Consider the following 27,968-nt stretch of genomic DNA (forward strand, 5'->3'; position numbering starts at 1 on the left):
TTGAATTTCACCATCTGCAAGCTCTTGGCTACAGAAATGCTGCCTTTCCGCCTGGTGGACACAGAGGATTTTCGAGACCTTATGTCCGTCGCAGTGCCCCAGTACCAGATGCCCAGTCGGCACTACTTCTCAAAGAAAGGTGTGCCTGCGCTCCACCAGCATGTCGCACACAACATCACCGCTTCTTTGAGAAACTCTGTGTGTGACAGGGTGCATTTCACCACAGACACTTGGACGAGTAGGCATGGACAGGGGCGTTACATGTCGCTGACTGGGCACTGGGTAACTATGGTGACAGCAGGACAAGGGGCTGCTGTCCAAGTCTTGCCGTCCCCACGAGTTGTGCGTCAATCCTCTTTATGTCAAAGTTCCTCCACTGCTTCTGCCTCCTCAACCTCCTCTCGGTCTTCCACCTGCACCCAAAGCCTGTCTGGTCATGCCACAAGCTTTCTAACTGCGCAGAAGGGATCCTGCACACCTCCTTACTATGCTGGCAGTAGGGCTCAACGTCATCAGGCGGTTTTTACATTGAAATGTCTGGGAAATGTGAGTCACACAGCTGAGGAGTTGTGGTCAGCTCTGGAGAACCAATTTCATGAATGGTTGTCTCCACTGGACCTGAAACCAGGGAAGGCCGTGTGCGACAATGCTGCAAACCTGGGTGCGGCCCTTCGCCGGGGCAATGTCACACACGTGCCTTGTATGGCTCACGTGTTGAACCTGGTTGTCCAGCAATTTTTAGCCCACTATCCCAGACTAGATGGCCTTCTGCAGAGGGCACGGTCGCTGTGTGCTCACTTTCGCCGTTCGCATCCCGCAGCTCAGCGACTTACATCTCTACAGAAGTCGTTGGGCCTGCCACTTCACCGGCTAAAATGCGATGTGCCTACCCGGTGGAATTCAACTCTGCACATGTTGCAGCGACTGTGGCAGCACCAACAAGCCCTGGTGCAATACGTTCTGACGTATAGCCTGGGCCAACGAGATCCAGAGGTGGGGCAAATCACGCTGGAGGAGTGGTCTCAGATCAGGGACCTATGCACCCTTCTGCACAGTTTTGAAATGGCGACGAAGATGTTTAGTGCTGATGATGCCATTATCAGCATGACTATTCCGGTGATTTACATGCTGGAGCACATGTTAAACAGAATTCGGAGTCAGGTGGTGGCACAAGAGGAGGTGGAGGAAGTAGAGGAGGAGGAGTTGTATGCGGAAGGGCTAACATCTGCAAGGTCCAGACGGTCGGCAGCACCAAGGCGGCAGGCATGTGAGGGTGGGGGAGATGGTTTTACCAGGGCGCATGGTAGCAGCCAAACTAGTGAGGAAGGTGCAGGAGCCCAGGAAGAAGTGGAGGACGAACTGATGGAAGACTCATCAGATGAGGGAGACCTTGATCACATTTCTGTTGTGCGAGGTTGGGGGGAGAGGACAGAGGAAGGAAGCATGATTGTTACCTCGCCACCAACACAACAGGGACTTGGTGCTCCTGGATGCGCAACACACATGAGTGCCTTCTTGCTGCACTACCTGCAACATGACCCTCGAATTGTGAGAATTAGAAATAATCCTGACTACTGGGTTGCCACACTGTTAGATCCCCGGTACAAAAGTAAATTTGCAGAAATTATTCCTGCCATAGAAAGGGATGCACGCATGCAGGAGTATCAGCAGAGACTGTTCCAGAATCTTACATGTGCTTTTCCACAAAATAGCAGTGGTGCACGTAGTGAATCTCACAGTTCCAACTTGCCAACCGTGGGACCGTCAAGTGTTCAGCACTCAAACCGTAACAGAACCACAGTATCTGCTGGTAACATCAATTTTGCGGAATCATTTCACCACTTTTTTAGCCCATCCTTTGCAAGGCCACAGGAGACAAGAAGTCTGACACATAGTCAACGCCTAGAGACGATGGTACAGGAGTATCTCCAAGTAAACATTGAAGCCACGACTGTGTCACTGGACCCTTGCTCTTTTTGGGCTTCCAATCTGGATAAATGGCCGGAGCTAGCCACTTATGCCTTGGAGATCTTGTCATGCCCCGCAGCCAGCGTTCTGTCTGAACGTGTGTTCAGCGCTGCTGGTGGTGTGCTGACAGATAAGCGCACGCGGCTCTCCACTGATAATGTAGACAGACTCACGTTCATAAAGATGAACAAATCATGGATCCGAAACGACTTTTCTACCCCTGTGTCATCCTGGGGAGAGTAAAAGCTTGATGATTGGTTAAAATCACCCTACCAACCGTTTTAAGCTTTCAAATTACTAATCATGTTTATCTGTATCTTGGCTGGAAAATAATTTGGGCTTTGTAGCAGTGTGCAGCACTGATTCTATTAGGCCATCTATAATAAGCTCCACCAGATTTAAAATTACTAATCATGTTTATCTGTATCTTGACTGGAAAATAATTTGGGCTTTGTAGCAGTGTGCAGCACTGATCCTATTAGGCCATCTATACTAAAGCTTCACCAGATTTAAAATTAATAATAATTTTTAGCTGCATCTAGCCCGGAAAATAATTTTGGGGCTCCGAGATGCGCAAGACACATAAGTGCCTTCTTGCTGCACTACCTGCAGCATGACCCTCATATTGTCAGAATTCGAAGTAATCATGACTACTGGGTTGCCACACTCTTAGATCCCCCAAACTTTTCGATCAACCTTTTCATTTTAATAAAGACCAAAAAAATGGTCATTTTTGAAATTATAAGCATTAGCAGGTTGTTAGAAACTGAAATCAAACAGTTTTCAACTCAAAACTTTTTTCTAGATGATGTTACATTTTCACATAGGACCCCTTGTTCGAAAGGAGCTTCTGAACTCTCTCGTCCATTGAATTTGTCAGGTTTTGGATGGTTTCTGCTTCAATTGTTTTGCATGAGGACAGAATACCCTCACAGATCTGTTGCTTAGATGTGAACTGCCTCCCGCCATCATAGACACTCCTTTTAATGATGCTCCAAAGGTTCTGAATGGGGTAGAGGTCAGGGGAGCATGGGGGTCACACCATAAGTTTGTCCCCTTTTATGCCCATATCAGCCAGAGATGCAGATGTTTTATGTTCAGCATGAGATGGTGCATTATTATGCAGAAAAATGATCTTGCTGTGAAATACACGGTTCTTCTTCTTGAACCATGGCAGGAAGTTCTGTTTGAGAAAATCCACATACATTATGGAGTTCATCTTTAGCGCCTTCAGGGATCCTAAAGGGGCCGACAATCTCTCTCCCCATGATTCCAGCCCAAAACATTACTCCACCTCCTCCTTGTTGGCGCTGTAGCCGTGTTTGCGTGGGGTGTCCATCAACCAGCCATCCTCCACTCCATCCATCTGGACCATCGAGCGCTGCACGGCACTCATCCGTGAACAAAACAGTTTTGAAATCAGTCTTCATGTAATGTTTGGCCCAATGGAGCCGTTTCTGCTTGTGTGAAGTGGATAGAGGAGGTCGACAGGATGGCGTATGCACAGCTGCAAACCTCTGAAGGACCCTGCATCTTGTTGTTCGGGGGACGTTGGAGGCACAAGCAGCTTCAAAAACTTGTCTGCTGCTATGACAAGGCTTTTTTGCCGCTGCTCTTTCAACCTGACGTAATTGCCTGTAGGAAAGAGTCCTCAATTTGCCCTTATCAGCACGCACACGTGTGTACTGTGAATCAGCTACATACTTCTTGATTGCCAAGACACTTCATCCTGATCATCGCACAATGTTGATTGTAGTCATGCCTTGACCTAAACACTCCACAATTTGTTGCTTCTCAGCAGCCGACACATCCTTTTTCTTTCCCATTTTGGCAGAAAATGTAGGCTGCTTAATAATGTGAGACAACCTTCTTAAGTAGTCTTGCCTTTCATTGGACACACCTGCCAAACTAATTAGCACAGGTGTCTGCAATTGCTTACAGTGATATAAAGAGCCCTGACACACATCACCATCAATGAGTTTAACTGACAAACAAACAAATTCTTCCCTTATCACTCCTAAACACTTTTTGCATAATAATTTGGAACCTTGGGACACCCGGAGCCGGACCCTTTTTGGTGGATGCTGGTGGTTGTAGTCTTCGTGGCGGCGACCCGGTTCCGTGGCTCAGGGTGGTCAAACCAGTGGCGGAACTATTTATGTGGTTTTGATGTTTAAATGTCCGACTACGCCACCCGTGGATTGCGGTCAGAGTGAACCGCCGCTGCAGGGCAGACCGCTGAGGCTGGTGTTGTGGGTGCAGCAGAGCGTAGCATAACTCCCCACGGGAGGAGTATAGCCTCAGGGCAGTGTATGCGGAGGATGGGGGTGATGGTGCAGGGCAGCAGCAGTAACGACACGGAGTCAGTGATGCAGTCCAGGGCCTTTACTCACAGTTCTTATTATCCAGACCACGTCTGCAGGTAACGGCTGCCCACGTCGTACTGTGCTCACCAGGTGAGGGGCTCAGACAACTCCCAGATAACTTTGGAGCGCTTCACAGGACCCCCTTTGTGTGTCCTTTGTCTGGCCTTTCTTACCAACCCTTCTGTCCGGCTGCCTCGGGCCTCCTCTTGGTAAACTTGGCGCCAGTTTTCCTGACCCTATGTGGTGCCTTCCTAGCGGGTGTAGCGAGGGGCTGCGCCACATAAAATGTCACAGCCTCCGGTTTCTAGCTGAGGGTCGTTTCCTGCCTCCACTAGTTTCGGGGACCGGTCTCCCCCTTTGGCCTGACCCCTCCACGCAGGTGGATTCGGGCGTGCGGTGGCGACTCGCCCGTCCGCACCCCTGGGAACCCTTCATTCCTCGTTCCTGGAGCCTTCTCCGCTCCTCTTCCTTCCTTCTCCCTCTTCCAGGCCTGGGCCTCTGTTACTAGGCCCGCCTCCGGAGCAGAGCTCATGCAGAGCCCCTGCTCCCTGCCACTTCTGCTCAGACTTCTCTGCACTGAACTAAGATGGTGCCCACCTTTTATACTCCCTTCTCAATGCACCCAGGAACTGCTTCCTCCCTGCTCCTGCACTACAGGGTTCCCCTTCCTCAGTGTTCCCTCCCCCCACTCCAGCCAGGGACAGGGACTGTCGTGCCCATCTCAGAGGCATATTGGTCGCCCTGCCCCACGGCAATGTAGTGTAATGCATGCAGGTGTCGGGTCCTGATCCACACTCCATCCTTACCTGAGAGTGAGATATCACACCTCTGGGTGAGGTGCAATACCTCTGTAGCAACCGAGCCCTCAGGGTGCTACAGTTCCATTTATCTTCAGCCTAGGTGACGTATTGTGATACAGGGCCGTGATTTTGGCTATAAAAGGGTCCCCTAGACCCCTACCCCAAGCTTTTTAAGAGAATCATATATGGCGTGCCAGGAGACTCTATGGAATGCTTTCTCAGCATCCAACGAGAGTATCTAATTACAAATTTTTAACTGCATCTAGCCCAGGAAATACTTTGTGCCTAGTAGCAGTGTCTGCTAGTCAGCGGATTATCCCGGCTGTTAAGCAAGCTACACCACCTGTAGTTTAGACACTTAATTTTTTCAAAGGAAATGCTTCGGGACCATGGGATACTCAGTGAAGAGCATCAGGAGGCACCCCAAGGCATAGGGGCTGGGACTGGTAGTAGGATGCCTTGCGGTGGGCAGCCGAGCTCGATCCTTATAAAAGCTTTTTAACTGCAGCAGCTTTAGTGGACGCTACTGGAGCTGGAATTACGCGGCTGCTGGCATGAGACTTGCCCTCCAATAGATCCTTGTAAATGGATTTAAAGTGTATTCATTCAAATTAGAGAGACAATTTAAATTAAAAAGCTTAGAGCTGCCTCCACCACAGGGGGGCTCGCTCGACCCACCAGCGGACAGGCACCAGTATTGGGAGAGGGGGGCTGGCCATCAGGGTTCACCGCGGCTCTGGCACAAACCCGGCGACACGGAGGTGGCACGGGCAGGAGCGGACTGGCCGTGTCGGCTTCTCACTTTTTGGATTTTAGAAGGGCATGACATGCCTATATCTGTGTCTCCCCCTCCTTTTACTCCTCCACCTCTTTTATTTTCGCATGACTATATGTACTTGTCACTTTTCCATGTGTTAGTTATGTCTTCTGAGCAGTTTGTCAGCTTTTGGACACCTTTGAAGGTGTTTTCTATGTGTTTCTATGTGTTTTTGTTTGCCTGCCATTGGTTTTAACGGTGTTCGAAGGTGTTCGACGAACAGTTCGGCGAACACACGGGTGTTCAACGAACCGAACCGAACTCGAACACTACGGGGGTGCCTCAACACTACTCCTGACTCTCTACTGATGATTAAACTGGTGGAAAAAAAATAGAGGGCATGTTGACTTTTGCCATCTAATTAATTAGTTCTTAAGAAAGATAAGTGACCACTAGAGGTGTCTTACAGTGACAGCTATTGAAAGTCTATAGACATCTAAAGAGTTGTTGGTGGAGCACTGAATTATGTGTGTATACCTGCAGCAAACTTTTTGTTTAGTCAGCTATTATAGTTATTTAAGGTCCCCTGGCATTGAAGGTAAGTGAACTAAACATGATCCATTACTAAAAAGATGTTATGCATTAATTGAAAGAAGTATGCTTTACTCTTAAAGCAACACAAAAAATTGATAATACACAAAAAATGTAAAAATATTCACAATTTGTTTTGATCTCCTTCTTTAAGGACTGTTAAATTAAAACTGTGAAATTCTTTGGAATCCTGGGGGATCCGGTATTCAGGGCGACCATAAACCATGTGCTGCAGCTTCTCTCAGGCACACAGGGGTATTGACCCTAAGGCACAGACACGTAGGTTGTTTCACTTGCTGACCAGACACACTTGACAAGAGTCCTCATAAATGGTAGAACAGTAGCATTTAATCAGAAGCCACACAGCCAGTGAGAGTTAAGTCTTATGAGCAACAAGCTCCAGTGACAAACAGTACAGTTTCCTTAGCAGCACAGCAGTTCACAGTCTTTCCAGTAGTACAGGACAGCACAGTTCTAATGCAAAGGCACATTAATGAACACAGCATTCTTTACAGCACAGTGAGATGGAGGAGGGGGGAAGGGTTTGCTGAGGGAGATGATCCCTATGACACCATTTCTTCCAGTCCTTATCTTTATACCTCACAATACTCTGCACTGCTAGTTCAGGAACTCTACCTGACCTGTGCTTAGCTTCACTCCTGACTTGAATCCTTTTCACTTGCAGGGGCACTTCTGTGAGATACAGATCACACACCCCACCTTTCTCTTCAGCTTTAGCCAGACAGTAAACAACTTCCCCACAATCCCCCTGGGGCTCTGCTAAAACACTCCCCTTCTCCTGTGACTCTGTTAACCCCTCTAATTGCTTTTAAAGCACCAGCACTACTTCTGCATGAAACATAATGTTTAGAGTCCAGAGATCAGGTATGAGAGATGTTCTGCATGGAAATTATTTTTTTGCGAAGTCTTTTCATAAACTATTTTGATTTGCTCTGTTCTTTTTCACCTTTAATAGTCCAAAGAGAAGCTTTGTGAAGACTTCTTAGTGACAACTACAGCCCCACATCACACCACTAGCAGATCACAAGTAACAACGTCCAGACATTACACCACAGCTTCAAGAGTGACCACGTCACATCTACCGAGCAGCCTCCCGACAGAGGGTGAGTGAAAGGAAGAATTGTACTAAAGTAATGGGAAATGTGATATTTTAAAGTGTTTTCTTATGAAGTTGAAATACAGTGGGTACGGAAAGTATTCAGACCCCTTTAAATTTTTCACTCTTTGTTTCATTGCTGCCATTTGGTAAATTCAAAAAAGTTCATTTTTTTCTCATTAAAGTACACTCTGCACCGCATCTTGACTGAAAAAAACAGAAATGTAGAAATTTTTGAAAATTTATTAAAAAAGAAAAACTGAGCTGTCACATGGTAGATAAACAAAAAAAGCAGCCTCACCATGTCCTCTTTGTATAGCTCAGTCCGTTTTGCAATGCTGTGGGTCTCCAACCAATAGCCGTGACTTAAGGCTTCACATAAGAAAAATAAATAAATTTGGTGAGTCCCAAGAATAATAAAATCCTCAATTTATTAGAAAATAATTAAAAGATCATACAGGTTGGGGATACGTCTCAATGCGTTTCTGGCAAAAGCCCTTATTCACTGAGATACAGATTCCTTATGATACATGGTATAAAAACAAATGGTGACCAACCGTTGATCAATAAACACATATGTTAGTGACGCGCCCCTGGGCCTGTGTCGCGCTGCGTTGCGCACGCGGGAGCTTACCCGGAGCCGGATCTCTTGAGGGTTGTAGTCTCGTGGCGGTGACCCGGTCCGTGCCCAGGGAGTCAAACTGAGCGGCGATGTAACAGCGGTAGATGTAGGACGACTACGCCACCCGTTGAATGCAGCTATGGAGCTGCCGCTGCAGGACAGTCCGCTGAGGCCGGTGGATGGATGGTGCAGCGTAGATGGTATAACCCCCAACGGGAGGGGTATGGCCTCAGGGCAGCAGATGGATGATGGGGGTAGCAGGAACCACTCAGAGACGGTGCGGTGTAATTCAGGGTCTTTACTGGTAACAACGATAGACCCTCCCGGAGTACTTGCTAGTGAACGGGGCCTGGTCAGTCCTTGAGCAGATGGGATCTCCCCTGGCCAGGCGGAGTTGTAGGCCTCCCAAACTGACTGCACTCTTCTGGCTACCTTGCTAGAAGCGGATATAAGTAGCCCACGTCCCTGAGTGTACCGTGTGGTGCTCACCCGTATGGCCGGTGACTCGGGGCCTTCTAATGGCTTCCGCTCCACGATGGCGGTGCTGGTCCCACGCGTGTGACCGTGCCTTCGGGTTTCTGGGCCTGAGGACCTGAAATCCCCTGCCGGTCGGCTTCTGCTGCTGGGTAAGAGTTAGTCCCCACAGCCTCGGACGCCGGGTCCGGTAAGAAAGCTTCTCAGTCAGGGCGAGCTCTGCAGCTGCCAGCCCCTGACTTGTAGTAGTATTGCTCCCACTGAGCTTCTGCTGTTTCTTCCTGTGACTGTTTCTTGTCTCTACTCTCCTTGACTACTCACCCTGCTTCAGCCCCGGGTTTATATAGGGGAAGTTCTTCCCCTCCCAAGACTGGGCAGGAGGTGTGGCATGCACAGGATCCCTGACCAAAAGACCTCCCACCTGCTCTCAGACATAACATCTCTATCACTGTGGCAACCAGACCCCTGGGGTGTCACATTCCCCCCTAGTGAAATTTAGTACTCCGGGACTAAACATATTTTAGAAAAACATAACAAGATAAAAACAATAATAATACAATAAGAAAAACATATAAAGTTGGTTACGGCATGTCCGTAACCGGGTGCAGTCTTTGAAGAAAAGCAAGGTGTCCATTTCACCAAAACAGGGAGACGTAACCAGGTAGGGGTTTGTCCTACCCCGAGTCCTTAACAGTCTTTAGTCCGTCCTGGGTTACGCTCCAACTATGTACACAGGATTCCCGGTAAATCCACCAAAGACTCCTATAAACAACTAGAAACACATAATTATACACAAGCAACAAGAAAAACAGGTAACCACAAATAAAACAATTTATACACTTCAAATCCTCCAACGTGCGGGTAACTGGCCTCTAGTGGCCCTAGTGGACCTACGGAGCTGACTGTCTGGCCCTGAACTACAGGGTGTAGGAGCTGTCAAGGGTAAACTGGGCAGCTGTCTACCGGCTCTTTGTCTCACTAGGGGTACGGCAGGCTCACTATAAGCAGAGGGTTGATCCTCCTGTTCTGCTTGTGTGGAGTCTTCTGCCTCCTGGACCGGCTGTTCTTCCAGCTCTACCTGTTGCTCCGTAGGTGCTTGGGATGCTGGTTGGAGGAAGGTGAGTACGGGTACCACAACTGCACCATTGACTTGAGTCCAAGACCGAGGGAAGTCCCCGAGCACAGTACTAACCATATCTTCCCTTTCCTCTACGGGTCGATGGTCTTCTTGTTCCTCTTCAGGGTTCCTCAGTTGTTCGGGACACTTCTTCAGGTGGTCCCGGGATACAATGGCGGTGGTTTCCCCTCCGTCTTTACTGATGGTACAAACCTTCGGGTTCTCGTGGCTTGAGGGCAGTACGGTGTACGGGTCCTTCTCCCACTGGTCATCCAACTTGTGGAGCCGTCTCTTCCTCTTCAAGACCATCTCTCCGGGTACCAGGGGAACAGCGGGAGCATACTGGTTGTAAGTTTTCTCTTGTCTTTCCCTAGCCTGACAGAGACTTCGATCCACGCTCTCCTGTACTCTCCGGTACTGCTGCTGCCTCTCTGTGTCCCAGTCTGTTTCTGGTGAAGTGTCCTCGGGTGTCAGGACTCCCATTTCCAGGTCAACAGGTAACTTACCAGGTCTTGCCCTCATTAGGTAAGCCGGGGTACAGTTGGTGGAACCTACCGGGATGTGGTTGTATAGGTCCACCAGATCGGGCAACTTCTCAGGCCACAGACTGCGTTCTTCCAGGGGCAACGTTTTTAGAAGATCCATTACCACCTGGTTCATTTTCTCACAAAGTCCATTAGTTTGCGGATGGTAGGGTGTCGTCCTTATCTTCCGGCAGCCATACAGATTGCAGAATTCCTGGAAGACCTCCGCTTCAAAGGCAGGTCCCTGGTCCGTCAGCACTTGGTCCGGGTACCCGTGTGGACGGCAAAAGTGCTGCTGGAAGGCTCTAGCTGCTGTTTGAGCCGTTAACTCCTTGACGGGGACGACAACCAGAAACCGGGAGTAATGATCCACGATGGTTAACGCGTAGACGTAGCCACTTCTGCTTGGGGTCAGTTTTACATGATCCAAGGCTACCAGTTCCAACGGTTGCCGGGTGACGATGGACTGCAGGGGAGTCTTCTGGCTGGCACGGTCCTTCCTTCTCAGGTTGCACGGGCCACAGTCTCTGCACCACTTCTCAATGGTTCCCCTCATGCCTACCCAGTGGAACCGCTCGCGCAGCAGGAACTCCAGCTTCTTCCACCCGAAGTGCCCAGCTCCGTCGTGGTATGCCTCCATCACCATGGCTGCGTCCCTTCGTGGCACCACTACTTGCCAGAGTAATTCATGCGTCCGGGAGTTAACCATTCTGCGGCACAACTTCCCTTTGTAAAGGAACAGTCGACTCTTCTCTGCCCATAGTTGTTTGGCTTCCTCCGGAGCGTCTGGTTCAAGGCGAGCCTCCGGCCGAGTCAGCATCTCCTTCACCAGTCGGACGGCAGGGTCGCTGTCTTGCGTTTCCGCCCAGTTGTAGTGGGGTAAGGGGTTCAACGTAGCAGTCTGCTTACTCCTTACCTGGTGGGAATACTGAATAGTCCCATGACGGTGGAACGCAGGGAGTTCAACTTCTTCCAGTCCCTCCGGATCTTCTCCTCCGTCCGGCAGGTTGGGCATCCTGGACAGGGCGTCCGCGTTGGTATTGGAGCGTCCTGCCCGGTATTTGATTGTGAACTCGTAGTTGGACAGACGGGCCATCCACCTCTGCTCCAGGGCACCGAGTCTTGCCGTGTCCAGGTGTGTCAACGGGTTGTTATCCGTGTACACGGTGAACCGGGAAGAAGCGAGGTAATGCTTAAAGCGCTCGGTGACTGCCCATACTACGGCCAGGAACTCTAACTTAAATGAGCTGTAATTCTCGGGGTTCCTTTCGGTGGGTCGCAGTTTTCGGCTGGCGTAGGCGATTACTCGTTCCTTCCCCTGCTGGATCTGGGACAGTACGGCTCCTAGCCCGATGTTACTGGCGTCGGTGTAGAGAATAAAGGGCTGGCTATAATCCGGGTACGCCAGGATTTCGTCCCCCGTGAGGGCCATCTTCAGCTGGCGGAAGGACTCTTCTTCCAGCTCCTCCCATTTGAAGGGCGGCTTCTGGTTCTTGGCCTTCCGGGACTGGCCTATCAGGAGGTCCTGCATAGGTGCTGCCTTTTTGGTGAAACCGGGAATAAACCTTCGGTAGTAGCCTACCAACCCGAGGAACTGCCGCACTTCTTTTACGCTGGAGGGGCTTGGCCATTCCTTAATTGCGGTGATCTTATCAGGGTCGGGAGCCACTCCGTCAGCGCTCACCACGTGTCCCAGGTACTGCACCTTTGGTTTCAGGAGGTGACACTTGGAGGGTTTCACCTTTAGGCCGTAACTTGCCAGAGCTTCGAACACTTCCGCCAGGTGTTTCAGGTGGTCCTCATACGTCTTGGAATATACGATGACATCGTCCAGGTACAACAGGACCGTCTCGAAGTTTCTGTGTCCCAGACAACACTCCATTAGTCGTTGGAAGGTTCCCGGTGCGTTGCAGAGTCCGAACGGCATGCAGGTGAACTCGCTAAGTCCCATCGGGGTGGTGAATGCGGTCTTCTCCCGGTCCGCCTCTGCTACAGGAACCTGCCAGTACCCGCTAGTGAGATCCAAGGTGGAGAAGAAGTTAGCAGATCTTAAAGCAGCCAAAGACTCCTCTATCCTTGGTAAAGGGTACGCATCCTTGTGTGTGATACGGTTGATTTTCCGGTAATCTACACACATCCTCATAGTGTTGTCTTTCTTTTTGACTAAAACTAGTGGGGCTGCCCAGGGGCTACAGCTATCCCGGATTACCCCAGCCTCCTTCATGTCTCTAAGCATCCCCTTGGCGTGTTGGTAATGTGCAGGGGGTACGGGTCGATACCTCTCTTTTATGGGAGGATGATCTCCCGTGGGGATGCGGTGTTCTACCCCCTTGACTCGCCCGAAGTCTAACGGGTGTTTACTAAACACTCTCTCATACTCTTGAACCACCCGGTAGACTCCCTGCTTCTGGTGGGAGGGAGTGGAGTCAGTTCCCAAGTGTAGTTGCTGACACCAATCCTCCATTACTTTCTTAGAGCCGTTACCTTCCTCCGGGTGAGATGGAGGCAAGGGTTCCACAGACTGTATAGAGTTTTGGTTGATGGTATATAATTTGGCTAGCGTGGCATACCGGGGCAGGTACACTTCCCTCTCCCCGATATTGATTATGCGAACGGGCACCCTCCCATGGCGTACATTGACCACCCCCCGTGCTGTCAAAATGGTGGGCCTACTGTCTGAGTAAACTGGTTCTACCATTGCCTGGTAATCTCTACCTCTCAGACCAATGGCTGCCCGGCACCAAATCATCATTTCACTTTTTGGGGGCATGGCAATAGGAAAAGGGTCACACATTCTTACGCTACCAATCTCACCACCGGAGAGTTCCACCTGTTGCCATCGCATCAGTGCCCGGATCTCTTTCTGGAGCACCCGCTGCTCGCCGGAGCTGGCGTTCTTGGCAACCTGCTGTAAAAGGAAAATCACCTCTGCAAGACAATTTTCAATTACATTAGTTCCTAGAGTTATTTTTGGGTGACTCTCATGTTTGTCAATATCTACAATGATCAGTCCCTGTGCTGCCAGTTCGACTCTACCGATTTTGATGGTCACCTCTTTAAATCCGATCTGTGGCACGGGCTGGCCATTGCTGGCGATGATACTCAAGTCGTCGTCAGGGTAGCGGGTAATATCCGAGTCATTCCAGTACTGCTTAAAGAGCACGTACGGGATGGTGGTGACCTGTGACCCGGTGTCCAGTAGGGCACTCATGGGAATGCCATCCAGTACCACAGGCAAGACTGGACGTCCTCCCACATATCTGTCGCGCCAGTTCGATGGGCCTGGTGATCTTTTTCCTGGGGGTTGGCCCTCTACCCCAGGTTGTGCCCGTTTAAAGAACAGTACCTTGCCATATGTCCAGGTTGATTGCAGCGGCGGCAGATGGGTCGTCCGTCCTCGCTGTATCGGTCACTGGGTCTTCCTCTGGCCGGTGGGGTCCTCCTTGGTCGACGCCACGGGATGTCCTCCGGTCCGGATGCCAGCTGGATCTTCCCTGGGGTGGAAGCCTGTAAAGACTGCACAGTTCGGGTTAGCGCAGCAACGCTCTTAGCTAGCTCTTGGACCTGATGGTGTAGGTCTGGAGCCGGGTCATTGTCCAAAGCCTGCGCATCAGCTCCCACAGGCCCTGCCGACAAGGGCGCCGCCTCCTGGTGGTAAGTGATAGCAGGGCGCTTGTGGGTCACAACGCCACCCGGTGCCGGTTCTCGGAGCACCCGGATGGCTCTGTCCTTGAACTGTGCAAAGCCCAGATGGGGATCCTGTAAGGCCATTGCCCGCAACTGGGTTCGGTGGGTATTACAATACAGTCCCTCTATAAACTGTTCGGTCAACAGCCTGTCCTCGTTTCCCACTCCATCAGGGTCGGTCTGCTTAATGGCCCTCAGGGCCTCTTGTAGGTTTAGTGCATAGTCCCTTACACTCTCATGCGCTCGCTGCTTGCACCCGTAGAATCTAAGCTTAATCTCGGCTGAGGTGCGGGTATCAAAGGTGTCCTTCAGCCGGGTTAGTATCCCTGCGACAGTCTTCCTCCCAGGTGGCCAGGATTTTACTTCCCTTTTGGCTGCCCCGGTTAGTTGGGCCACCAGGATGCTCACTTTTTGCTCTTCTGTGAGGGGGTACACCTGGAAGAGGCTATCCAGCTTTTCTCTAAAGTCATGCAGGGTATGTGACTCCCCTGAGTACTGGGGTAGCCAAGCTGCTCCCGGGATATAGGGCATGGTGAAGGGCATAACTGCAGCAGCGGTAGCGCTGGCGGGGGTTGAGGCAGTGAAGCTCTCCTCCGTATCCGACATCTTCCTCCCCCCTAGTGGACCGTGGCCTACCTTGCGATGATCCTGTTCCGTAGGCCGCGGCTCCGCAGTGGATCGTCAGGGTTGAGGACCTTCCGTCGCGCTCCGGTGACGTCGGCGTCTGCTGGGCTCCTTCCAGGACCTTACGCAACGTCCGGACGTGAGGCGGGGCTTCAGTTCTCGTGCGCTTTCGGAGTCCACGCCCCTCTTCTTCCCGCGCGGCGTCCTCAAGATGGCGTCCAATGGCGGGAAAACTCCACGGATGGCGGGAAGAAGGCAGAAGATGGCGCCGGATGGCGGGAAACTTCACCGATGGCGGGAAGAAGGCTGAAGATGGCGCCGGATGGCGGGAATCTTCACCACAGGTAAGTTTGAAAAGTCTCTTTTTCAGGCACGCAGTACCCGGTGGTTGCGGGCACGAAATCCTGCCGACTACGCCAAAGTTGACGCGCCCCTTGGCCTGTGTCGCGCTGCGTTGCGCACGCGGGAGCTTACCCGGAGCCGGATCTCTTGAGGGTTGTAGTCTCGTGGCGGTGACCCGGTCCGTGCCCAGGGAGTCAAACTGAGTGGCGATGTAACAGCGGTAGATGTAGGACGACTACGCCACCCGTTGAATGCAGCTATGGAGCTGCCGCTGCAGGACAGTCCGCTGAGGCCGGTGGATGGATGGTGCAGCGTAGATGGTATAACCCCCAACGGGAGGGGTATGGCCTCAGGGCAGCAGATGGATGATGGGGGTAGCAGGAACCACTCAGAGACGGTGCGGTGTAATTCAGGGTCTTTACTGGTAACAACGATAGACCCTCCCGGAGTACTTGCTAGTGAACGGGGCCTGGTCAGTCCTTGAGCAGATGGGATCTCCCCTGGCCAGGCGGAGTTGTAGGCCTCCCAAACTGACTGCACTCTTCTGGCTACCTTGCTAGAAGCGGATATAAGTAGCCCACGTCCCTGAGTGTACCGTGTGGTGCTCACCCGTATGGCCGGTGACTCGGGGCCTTCTAATGGCTTCCGCTCCACGATGGCGGTGCTGGTCCCACGCGTGTGACCGTGCCTTCGGGTTTCTGGGCCTGAGGACCTGAAATCCCCTGCCGGTCGGCTTCTGCTGCTGGGTAAGAGTTAGTCCCCACAGCCTCGGACGCCGGGTCCGGTAAGAAAGCTTCTCAGTCAGGGCGAGCTCTGCAGCTGCCAGCCCCTGACTTGTAGTAGTATTGCTCCCACTGAGCTTCTGCTGTTTCTTCCTGTGACTGTTTCTTGTCTCTACTCTCCTTGACTACTCACCCTGCTTCAGCCCCGGGTTTATATAGGGGAAGTTCTTCCCCTCCCAAGACTGGGCAGGAGGTGTGGCATGCACAGGATCCCTGACCAAAAGACCTCCCACCTGCTCTCAGACATAACATCTCTATCACTGTGGCAACCAGACCCCTGGGGTGTCACATTAGCAATCAATCACATTTGAGAATAATCAGCATAATCACAAGGCTAAATCCAAGAAAGCCAGAGAAAAAGAGAGAGAGGAAAAAAAAAAAAGCCCCGACATTCAATTCTCTGAGATCTAATATAGATAAAGGGTATCATTCCTATAGTTCATACCATTGGGGTATTTTGTATCCAGTTTGATAATCCAAAATAACTCTCTTAGGAGGAGTTTTTTTCCTCCAATCCCCTCCTCTAATAGGAATATCCACTTTTTCTAACCCATAGAAAGAAAAATTATTTAATTCCCCTTTATGTCTCTCTACAAAATGTTTGCAAGCTCCTGAATAGGATGCATTTTTATTTTTGATGTTGGTGACATGTTCTGCCATCCTGTTATTGAGAGTTATTTTGGATTATCAAACTGGATACAAAATACCCCAATGGTATGAGCTATAGGAATGATACCCTTTACCTATATTAGATCTCAGAGAATTGAATGTCGGGTTGTTTTTTTTTTATTTTTTTTTATTTTATTTTTTTATTTTATTTTTTTTTGTTTTTTTCTCTCTCTCTTTTTCTCTGGCTTTCTTGGATTTAGCCTTGTGATTATGCTGATTATTCTCCAATGTGATTGATTGCTAACATATGTGTTTATTGATCAACGGTTGGTCACCATTAGTGTTGAGCCACCCCCGTAGTGTTCGGGTTCGGTTCGGTTCGTCGAACACCGGGATGTTCGAGGAACTGTTCGTCGAACTGTTCGTCGAACACCTTAGAACACCGTCGAACACCGTTAAAACCAATGGCAGGCAAACAAAAACACATAGAAACACATAGAAAACACCTGCAAAGGTGTCCAAAAGCTGACAAACTGCTCAGAAGACACTCTCTTTAAAAAAGCCGGCCGGCAAATTCAGCAGCGGCATACACCGGTACCCGACAATTTAGACAAGAAGGAATAGAGCATCACACATAGATTAGATAGATAGAAACATGTCAGTCACACATATAAGAAGAACAGTGACAGTGTTGGTTACTGCACTTGTCATTTAGTGTAAAGGATTTATTAAAAAAAATATTAGTGTTTTCATGCACCGTCTCTTTAAAAAAGCCAGCCGGCAATTCAGCATCTGTACCCGACAATTTAGAACAGAAAGAATAGAGCTTCACACATAGATTAGATAGATAGAAACATGTCAGTCACATATATAATAAGTACAGTGATAGTGTTGCTTACTGTACTTGTCATTTAGTGCAAAGGATTTATTTAAAAAAATAATAGTGTTTTCATGCACTGTCTCTTTAAAAAAGCCGGCCGGCAATTCAGCAGCGGTACCCGACAATTTAGAACAGAAAGATAGAGCATCACACATAGATTAGATAGATAGAAACATGTCAGTCACATATATATGAAGTACAGTGATAGTGTTGGTTACTGTACTTGTCATTTAGTATTAAAATAAAGGATTTATTATTAAAAAAATTGGCGTGGGGTTCCCCTTAATTTTTAGGCTCTAGCGGAGGTTAAGCAGACGGCTGGGGCAGATGTTTGAAGCCTGGGAAGGGGGTAATACCCACGGAGCTTCCCAGGCTACTAATATCAGCCCCCAGCTGAATACATAGCCTTTACTAGCTATTAAAATGGGGGACCCCCCAAAAAAAATGACGTGGGGTCCCCCCTAATTTAATAGCTAGCAAAGGCTAGGCAGACAGCTGGGGGCTGATATTAATAGCCCAGGAAGGGAGCCATGAATATTGGCCCCCTCCCAGGCTAGAAACACCAGCCGTCAGCCGCCCCAGAAATGGCGCATTCATAGGATGCGCCAATTCTGGCACTTAGCCTCGCTCTTCCACGCTGCCCTGGTGCGGTGGCAGGGGGTATTAGGGTTGGGGTTGATGTCAGCTTATAATGCCAGCTGACATCAAGCCCAGGTTAGTAATGGAGAGGCGTCTATAAGACACCCCCATTACTAACCCCATAGTCAAAGTTAAAAAAAACACAAACACCCAGAATAAAGTCCTTTAATTGAAATAAAGACACAATCCTTTATTGTTCTAAATTAAACCATACTTACCATCACGCCCATTCCAGCTGAAGCCAACGATCTCCTGCAATAAAAGAAAAATAATAAAGCAACCTCATCCTTACCTTTCCATGGTTCCCACGACAGCTTCAGCTCTGCTACATCGAGATGACAGGCTGGACCGCAGCAGAACGCTGCCATCCAGCCTGTCATCCCGCAGACACTGAGAAGCGCAGGCTTGCTTGCGCTGCTCAGCGTCTCTCTGTGACGACATCCAGATGAGCCGAGTTCATGTCCAATGAAATCGGCTCACCTCATGCACGCTACTGACAGCGTGGGAAAATTCTCACGCTGAAGCGCTGATTGCAGGAGAATTTTCCCACGCTGTCAGTGACGTGCAGGAGGTGAGCTGAGTTCATTGGACATGAGCTCACCTCATGCACATCACTGACAGCGTGGGAGAATTCTCCTGCACTCAGCACTTCAGCGTGAGAATTTTCCCACGCTGTCAGTGACGTGCATGAGGTGAGCCGAGTTCATTGGACATGACCTCGGCTCATCTGGATGTCGTCACAGAGAGACGCTGAGCAGCGCAAGCAAGCCTGCGCTTCTCAGTGTCTGCGGGATGAGAGGCTGGATGGCAGCGTTCTGCTGCGGTCCAGCCTGTCATCTCGATGTAGCAGAGCTGAAGCTGTTGTGGGAACCATGGAAAGGTAAGGATGAGGTTGCTTTATTATTTTTCTTTTATTGCAGGAGATCGTTGGCTTCAGCTGGAATGGGCGTGACGGTAAGTATGGTTTAATTTAGAACAATAAAGGATTGTGTCTTTATTTCAATTAAAGGACTTTATTCTGGGTGTTTGTGTTTTTTTTAACTTTGACTATGGGGTTAGTAATGGGGGTGTCTTATAGACGCCTCTCCATTACTAACCTGGGCTTGATGTCAGCTGGCATTATAAGCTGACATCAACCCCAGCCCTATTACCCCCTGCCACCGCACCAGGGCAGCGTGGAAGAGCGAGGCTAAGTGCCAGAATTGGCGCATCCTATGAATGCGCCATTTCTGGGGCGGCTGACGGCTGATGTTTCTAGCCTGGGAGGGGGCCAATATTCATGGCTCCCTTCCTGGGCTATTAATATCAGCCCCCAGCTGTCTGCCTAGCCTTTGCTAGCTATTAAATTAGGGGGGACCCCACGTCATTTCTTTTGGGGGGTCCCCCATTTTAATAGCTAGTAAAGGCTATGTATTCAGCTGGGGGCTGATATTAGTAGCCTGGGAAGCTCCGTGGGTATTACCCCCTTCCCAGGCTTCAAACATCTGCCCCAGCCGTCTGCTTAACCTCCGCTAGAGCCTAAAATTAAGGGGAACCCCACGCCAATTTTTTTAATAATAAATCCTTTATTTTAATACTAAATGACAAGTACAGTAACCAACACTATCACTGTACTTCATATATATGTGACTGACATGTTTCTATCTATCTAATCTATGTGTGAAGCTCTATTCTGTCTGTTATAAATTGTCGGGTACAGATGCTGAATTGCCGGCCGGCTTTTTTAAAGAGACGGTGCATGAAAACACTATTATTTTTTTTGATAAATCCTTTACGCTAAATGACAAGTACAGTAAGCAACACTGTCACTGTACTTCGTATATATGTGGCTGACATGTTTCTATCTATCTAATCTATGTATGATGCTCTATTCTGTCTGTTATAAATTGTCGGGTACCGCTGCTGAATTGCCGGCCGGCTTTTTTAAAGAGACAGTGCATGAAAACACTATTATTTTTTTAAATAAATCCTTTACACTAAATGACAAGTACAGTAATCAACACTGTCACTGCACTTCTTATATATGTGACTGACATGTTTCTATCTATCTAATCTATGTGTGATTCTCTATTCCTTCTATTCTAAATTGTCGGGTACCGCTGCTGAATTGCCGGCCGGCTTTTTTAAAGAGATGGTGCATGAAAACACTATTATTTTTTTTGATAAATCCTTTACGCTAAATGACAAGTACAGTAAGCAGCACTTTCACTGTACTTCGTATATATGTGGCTGACATGTTTATATCTATCTAATCTATGTGTGAAGCTCTATTCTTTCGGTTCTAAATTGTCGGGTACAGGTGTATGCCGCTGCTGAATTGCCGGCTTTTCATGTTTCACTGTTGGCACTGTTCCCATCGATTTGGGCAATCACTGTAATGCCACAACCACCATGGCTGTGGCATTACAGTGAGTGGCAGACAATCCCTGCATGATTGGTGCTCTAAATAGCGCCAGACATGCAGGACACGCTTTTGGTGCACAAACAGTTATCGAACATAACCTCGAACAGCCGAATTTTTTGCAAATCGTTCGGGTTCGTCGAACAACTCGAACACCGCCCAAAACAGCTCGAATTTGAGATTGGCGAACAGTTCAAGTCGAACACCGCTCATCTCTAGTCACCATTTGTTTTTATACCATGTATCATAAGGAATCTGTATCTCAGTGAATAAGGGCTTTTGCCAGAAACGCGTTGAGATGTATCCCCAACCTGTATGATCTTTTAATTATTTTCTAATAAATTGAGGATTTTATTATTCTTGGGACTCACCAAATGTATTTATTTTTCTGAACTGTCACATGGTCATAAATATTCAGACCCTTTGCTCAGACACTCATATTTAAGTCACATGCTGTCCATTTCCTTGTGATCCTCCTTGAGATGGTTCTACTCCTTCACTGGAGACCTGCTGTGTTTAATTAAACTGATAGGACTTGATTTGGAAAGGCACACACTTGTCTATATAAGACCTCACAGCTCACAGTGCATGTCAGACCAAATGAGAATCATGAGCTCAAAGGAACTGCCCTAGGAGTTCATAGACAAAATTGTGGCAAGGCACAGATCTGGCCAAGGTTACAAAAGAATTTCTTTATTACTCAAGGTTCCTAAGAGCACAGTGGCCTCAATAATCCTTAAATGGAAGAAGTTTGGGACCACCAGAAGTCTTCCTAGACCGGGCCATCCAGCCTAACTGAGCAATCGTGGGAGAAGAGCCTTGGTAAGAGAGGTAAAGAGGAACCCCAAGATCATTGTGGCTGAGCTCCAGAGATGCAGTAGGGAGATGGGAGAAAGTTCCACAAAGTCAACTATCACTGCAGGCTCCACCAGTCGGGCCTTTTTGGCAGAGTGGCCTGACAGAAGCCTGTCCTCAGTGCAAGACATATGAAAGCCCACATAGAGTTTGCTCAAAAACACATGAAGGATTCCCAGGCTATGAGAAATAAGATTCTCTGGTCTGATGAGACAAAGATAGAACTTTTTGGTAATAATTCTAAGTGGTATGTGTGGAGAAAACCAGGCACTGCTCATCACCTGCCCAATACAATCCTAACAGTGAAACATGGTGGTGGCAGCATCATGCTATGGGGGTGTTTTTCAGCTGCAGGGACAGGACGAATGGTTGCAATTGAAGGAAACATGAATGCGGCCAAGTACAGAGATATCCTTGATGAAAACGTCTTCCAGAGTGCTCTGGACCTCAGACTTGACCGAAGGTTCACCTTCCAACAAGACAATGACCCTAAGCACACAGCTAAAATAACAAAGGAGTGGCTTCTGAACAACTCTGTGGCCATTCTTGACTGGCCCAGCCAGAGCCCTGACCTAAACCCAATTGAGCATCTCTGGAGAGACCTGAAAATGGCTGTCCACCAACGTTCACCATCCAACCTGACGGAACTGGAGAGGATCTGCAAGGAAGAATGGCAGAGGATCCCCAAATCCAGGTGTGAAAAACTTGTTGCATCATTCCCACGAAGACTTATGGCTGTACTAGCTCAAAAGGGGGCTTCTACTCAATACTGAGCAAAGGGTCTGAATACTTATGACCATGTGATATTTCAGTTTTTCTTTTTTAATAAATTTGCAAAAATTTCTACATTTCTGTTTTTTTTTCAGTCAAAATGGGGTGCAGAGTGTACATTAATGTGAAAAAAAAATGAACTTTTTAAAATTTACCAAATGGCTGCAATGAAACAAAGAGTGAAAAATTTAAAGGGGTCTGAATACTTTCCATACCCACTGTAAATATAGACTGTCCAACTATTTAATCCATTTTATCCATAGACCAATTCTACATTGCGACCTTTGTCACATAACATCAAGCCTCAGGAATTATACAAGACAAGAAATGTATGCGTGGCAAAGTGTCACACCACTAACAAATAGGTGCGATTTGGCTGTAGAAAAGCAAAGTCACATGTAGCTCTAGCCTTAAACATTCACAGTTTTTTCAACAAACTTTGCACCAATCAATAATACAGGCGCGTACAAGAAACTTTGCAATATGTTTTACAAGAGAAATATGCTTTTTTCTCCACTTATAAACCACTTCTTCCTCTCCCCCTCACCTCCAAAATGTATTATTCACTTTGAAAAATAACTAAAATTAGTCCTAATTAAAAAAGGTGGACTGTCAGCTCACTGAGGGATCACATTACAGTTGTCTATTGAAATCCATGGTGAGGGGAGGAGGAGAAGTAGGGAGGAGCTGAGTGAGTTACATATAATCAGATGCTGCTGTTTCTACTTTTTCTAGTAAGTGTTATATCTCACCCCAGTGCTGGATTTACAGCTACACTGCTCAATACCCCTGTATAATGTTGTCAATGCTGCTGCTTCTGGACATGTGCTACATTGAGACAGGAAAACAGGAATCCCTCATATCTACGTGTACAGTATTTGAATCAGTTTTTTTTGTGTAAAGTGTTAAAAAACAATTGGTGAAAATGGGGAAAATATGCACTTAGCTGATAATATATTTAATTTTCTGACCATTGGACAGTTTTACATGTGCCAAGTTTTACACATCCAAATTGGCAATGCAAGTCTATGGGTTTGTAGAAAATATCAGACCACACTCAGATGACATCAGAGTGCAGCCTGATCTTCATGAACTGACTGCATGGAGAATGTGGTGAAACTTTCATTTTTTTCTCTAAATGTCCGAGAATAACTAATACCTCTCTGATCAAACTCTAATCAGTATAATCGGGCCGTTATTCTGAGACGTAGAGAAAGATGGTCGAATGCACCTGCCCTTACTTATACTGGTGGGAGATATGCCAGACTTAGTAAGTGCGGGCCACTGACTTTTTCTATTCAATTTTATTAGCCATTTTTGCTGAAACAACTCTAGGAAGTAAAACCAAAATGGTTGTCAGCTTTAAATTCTCTTTCGAATGCTGTTGGTAAAACTGTGATTTTTCTTTTCTTTAGATGACACAAAAATTGCACTGCATCTCAAGGACAATGGAGGTAAGAGCAAGTTTATAAGTTTATAAAACACTAACTCATAAACAGTTTATTAATTAGGTGATTCTACAATAACTTTGTAAATATATTTCATCACTTATCTTATACTAATCCTGATTTACAGCCAGGTATGTATTCACAGGTCTACAAGCTTCAGAGCTGAAATCTTCCAGAATTCTATGCTGATATTTAACAGGAATCTAAGAAAGAAAAACCTATAAATGTGACACACATGCAACGTTATAATTTGTAAAATAATTGTATTATTTATTATATTAAAATGCAGAAATAGACAGAAAAACATATAACAAGAAAAATCCTCAACCAAGATTGTGGTAATTCTGGGGGTGTAATAACCTAAATATAAAATTATATATGAGTGTGTCTACTTAGTCCATGTGAAATAGTGTCATATATTAGTCAGCACCACTTTGCATCAAGTAAATAAATAAGTAATAATTAGTGTTGAGCGAGCACTACAATGCTCGGGTGCTCGAAGCTCGGGCCGAGCTCGCCGTGATACTCGGGTGCTCGACCCGAGCAACGAGCCCAATGTTAGTCTATGGGAGACTCGAGCATTTTTGCGGTGGCTCCCCCGGCAGTCTTTTAAAAGCCTAACAAGTGCCCAAAACGATAGTGACAGTGCTCAAATGACATGGGGACAGCATGGGGATCGCCCCAGGAAGCATTTCTGACCCCCAGGTCACTGCTGTCAACAACGTGGTCAGAGGTATTAAGCCACTTTTACAGGCTCACAATAAAACGTTCAAAAACGAAAGTGAAAGTGCTTTCCTGTGAAATATGTTAAGGATAGTGTTGAGCGATACCTTCCGATATCAGGAAATATCGTATCGGATTGGATCGGACCGATACCCAAAAAGTATCGGATATCGCCGATTCCGATACAGGAAACCAATGCAAGTCAATGGGACACAAATATCGGAATGAAAATAAACCCTTTCTTTCCTTGTAGGTTAATTCTACATGAAGTAAAACAACTAAGAATAATGTAGAATGTATTACGCGAAAAGCCGGCAATTCATCAGCGGCATACACCGGTACCCGACAATTTACAACAGAAAGAATAGAGCTTCACACATAGATTAGATAGATAGAAACATGTCAGTCACATATATATGAAGTACAGTGACAGTGTTGCTTACTGTACTTGTCATTTAGTGTAAAGGATTTATTTAAAAAAATAATAGTGTTTTCATGCACCGTCTCTTTAAAAAAGCGGGCCGGCAATTCAGCATCTGTACCCGACAATTTATAACAGACAGAATAGAGCTTCACACATAGATTAGATAGATAGAAACATGTCAGTCACATATATATGAAGTACAGTGACAGTGTTGATTACTGTACTTGTCATTTAGTGTAAAGGATTTATTTAAAAAAATAATAGTGTTTTCATGCACCGTCTCTTTAAAAAAGCGGGCCGGCAATTCAGCATCTGTACCCGACAATTTATAACAGACAGAATAGAGCTTCACACATAGATTAGATAGATAGAAACATGTCAGTCACATATATATGAAGTACAGTGACAGTGTTGATTACTGTACTTGTCATTTAGTGTTAAAATAAAGGATTTATTTAAAAAAAAATTGGCGTGGGGTTCCCCTTAATTTTAGTCTCTAGCGGAGGTTAAGCAGACGGCTGCGGCAGATGTTTGAAGCCTGGGAAGTGGGTAATACCCACGGAGCTTCCTAGGCTACTAATATCAGCCCCCAGCTGAATACCTAGCCTTTACTAGCTATTAAAATGGGGGACCCCCCCAAAAAATGCCGTGGGGTACCCCCTATTTAATAGCTAGCAAAGGCTAGGCAGACCGCTGGGGGCTGATATTAATAGCCCAGGAAGGGTGCCATGAATATTGGCCCCCTCCCAGGCTAGAAACACCAGCCGTCAGCCGCCCCAGAAATGGCGCATCCATAGGATGCGCCAACTCTGGTTCTTAGCCTCGCTCTTCCACGCTGCCCTGGTGCGGTGGCAGGGGGTAATAGGGTTGGGGTTCATGTCAGCGCCAGCTGCCATGAAGCCCAGGTTAGTAATGATGGGCGTCTATAAGACACCCCCATTACTAACCTACAAAGTGTTAAAAAGAAAAAACACTACATCCAGAAAAAAATGATTTATTTGAAATAAAACACACCATTTTATTTAATTCTTAGTTTACTAAAAAAAAATAGTTACCTGACCACGTTCCTGCGATGATCTCCCATGCACAGCTGTCACATCTGGAGATGGTGACAGCTGTGCATGGCTGCTGTAAGCTCACGCTGCCGGGAACACGTCCGCTCCCGGCAGCGGGAGCCACTGACTGAGGTCACCGGAGTGCATTCAGGCAGCGCAGCTCCGGAGACCTCCTTTACGGCACTGCTGTACCATGGGAATTTCTCACGATACAGCAGGGCCGTAAAGGAGCTAACCGGAGCAGCGCTGCCTGAACTCCGGCGAACCCGCTTATGCAATGACGGGGCTGCTTTACGGCTCCATCATTCTAGCGGCGGCAGCGGTTCAGAGCGGTCACATTCTATGTGGCTGCTCTAAACTGGAGATCATCGTGGGACACTCGTGGACTACTACGGAGGGGTAAGGATAAGGTTGTGGTTTATTATTTTATATTTTATTACAGGAGATCGATGGCTTCGGGGAATTAGGTGTCTAGGTGAGTATAGGTGTAGTTTTTTATTTTTACTTTATTTTAGGTGGCGATCGGCGGGGACAGGTAATGTATGAACTAATTTATTGTAGGTAACCACTGGCCACCAATGAAATGTATTTAAAATTTATTGGGGACACAGTAGGGCAATTTATATAGCAGGATCAGGCTAATGGGAACTACTGCTCCCATCGAGCTGATCCTGCTGGCACGAGTGGACCGGGGACAGACATAGGCCGATGGGAGTAGTAGTGTCACATCGGCCTATGTCTGCCTGCACGCACACACCCGCACACATCCCGCACACATCACACAGACACCGCACACACTCGCAGACATCGCACAGACACCGCACACACCCGCAGACATCGCACAGACACCGCACACACTCGCAGACATCGCACAGACACCGCAGACATCGCACAGACACCGCGCACACCCGCACACACCCGCAGACATCGCACACACTCGCAGACACACGCACAGACACCCACACACACCAATCATGACGAGCGGATCGTCTGGGAGGTGATGCTGTGCGGCCAGCCAATCACTGTAATGCCCACAAACAACATGGCTGCGGCATTACAGTGACTGGCTGGCAATCCCTGCATGTTCATTGGCTCTGTAAAGAGCGCCAAACATGCAGGGCAGAGACCCAAGCTCCCGCCCGAGTAACCCGGAAATACTCGGTGCTCGCCGAACATCCCGAGTAGCGTGATGCTCGGGCGAGTACCGAGCAGTGTCGAGCATGTTCGCTCAACACTAGTAATAATACATTCAAAAAGAGGTAACTATTGCATTGGTCTCAGAACAACATATAATAATATATCAGCCACACATAACATTATCACATGGCGCATTAATGATAAGTCAGAAAGGATAGATAGGATACAAACCGACCGCTATTGCCACATGTACTAAAGTAATCTAAGAAAGGAAAACCTCAGAATCAGTACAACATAATTACTGTAATACAATACATTTATAAAGTTACTAAACTGTATATAGAGGTGTTATCAGTCATTGTACAGGAGGGGGAGGAGGTGAGCTGTGACATCACCTATTGTGAATGGTGGATCTTGTGTTATCTACTGTATATAGAGGTGTTATCAGTCATTTTACAGGAGGAGGAGGAGGTGAGCTGTGATATCACCTATTGTGAATGGTGGATCCTGTGTTATCTACTGTATATATAGGTGTTATCAGTCATTGTACAGGAGGAGGAGGAGGTGAGCTGTGACATCACATATTGTGAATGGTGGATCCTGTGTTATCTACTGTATATAGAGGTGTTATCAGTCATTGTACAGGAGGGGGAGGAGGTGAGCTGTGACATCACCTATTGTGAATGGTGGATCCTGTGTTATCTACTGTATATAGAGGTGTTATCAGTCATTGTACAGGAGGAGGAGGAGGTGAGCTGTGACATCACATATTGTGAATGGTGGATCCTGTGTTATCTACTGTATATAGAGGTGTTATTAGTCATTGTACAGGGGGAGGAGGTGAGTTGTGACATCACCTATTGTGAAAGGTGGATTCTGTGTCATCTACTGTATATAGAGGTGTTATCAGTCATTGTACAAGTGGAGGAGGACGTGAGCTGTGACATCACCTATTCTGAATGGTGGATCCTGCGTTATCTATTGTATATAGAGGTGTTATCAGTCATTGTACAGGAGGAGGAAGAGGTGAGCTGTGACATCACCTATTGTGAATGGTGGATCCTGTGTTATCTACTGTATATAGAGGTGTTATCAGTCATTGTACAAGAGGAGGAGAAGGTGAGCTGTGACATCACCCATTGTGAATGGTGGATCCTGTGTTATCTACTGTATATAGAGATGTTATCAGTCATTGTAATCATGTCTCTGATGACAATAAACGTGCTGAAAACTGTTCTTGAAAGGACGGGAAGTA

The 27,968-nt window shown here is 47.6% G+C and overlaps 1 protein-coding gene across 3 annotated transcripts in view; it reads left to right on the forward strand.

Annotated features, from left to right (window-relative positions):
- Positions 1 to 27,968, forward strand: part of PLXDC2 (plexin domain containing 2) — a 782,113-nt gene that overhangs the window by 682,063 nt on the left and 72,082 nt on the right. For all 3 annotated transcript variants that reach the window (XM_073677477.1, XM_073677478.1, XM_073677479.1), the window contains 2 exons: positions 7,459 to 7,606; positions 23,342 to 23,380. In XM_073677477.1, the coding sequence (XP_073533578.1) occupies positions 7,459 to 7,606; positions 23,342 to 23,380 (187 nt within the window). The remainder of the gene's footprint in view (positions 1 to 7,458; positions 7,607 to 23,341; positions 23,381 to 27,968) is intronic.

This window comes from Phyllobates terribilis, unplaced genomic scaffold (assembly GCF_046119375.1).
Source record: "Phyllobates terribilis strain yellow unplaced genomic scaffold, ASM4611937v1 Scaffold_4__5_contigs__length_816908805, whole genome shotgun sequence".
NCBI lineage: Eukaryota > Metazoa > Chordata > Amphibia > Anura > Dendrobatidae > Phyllobates > Phyllobates terribilis.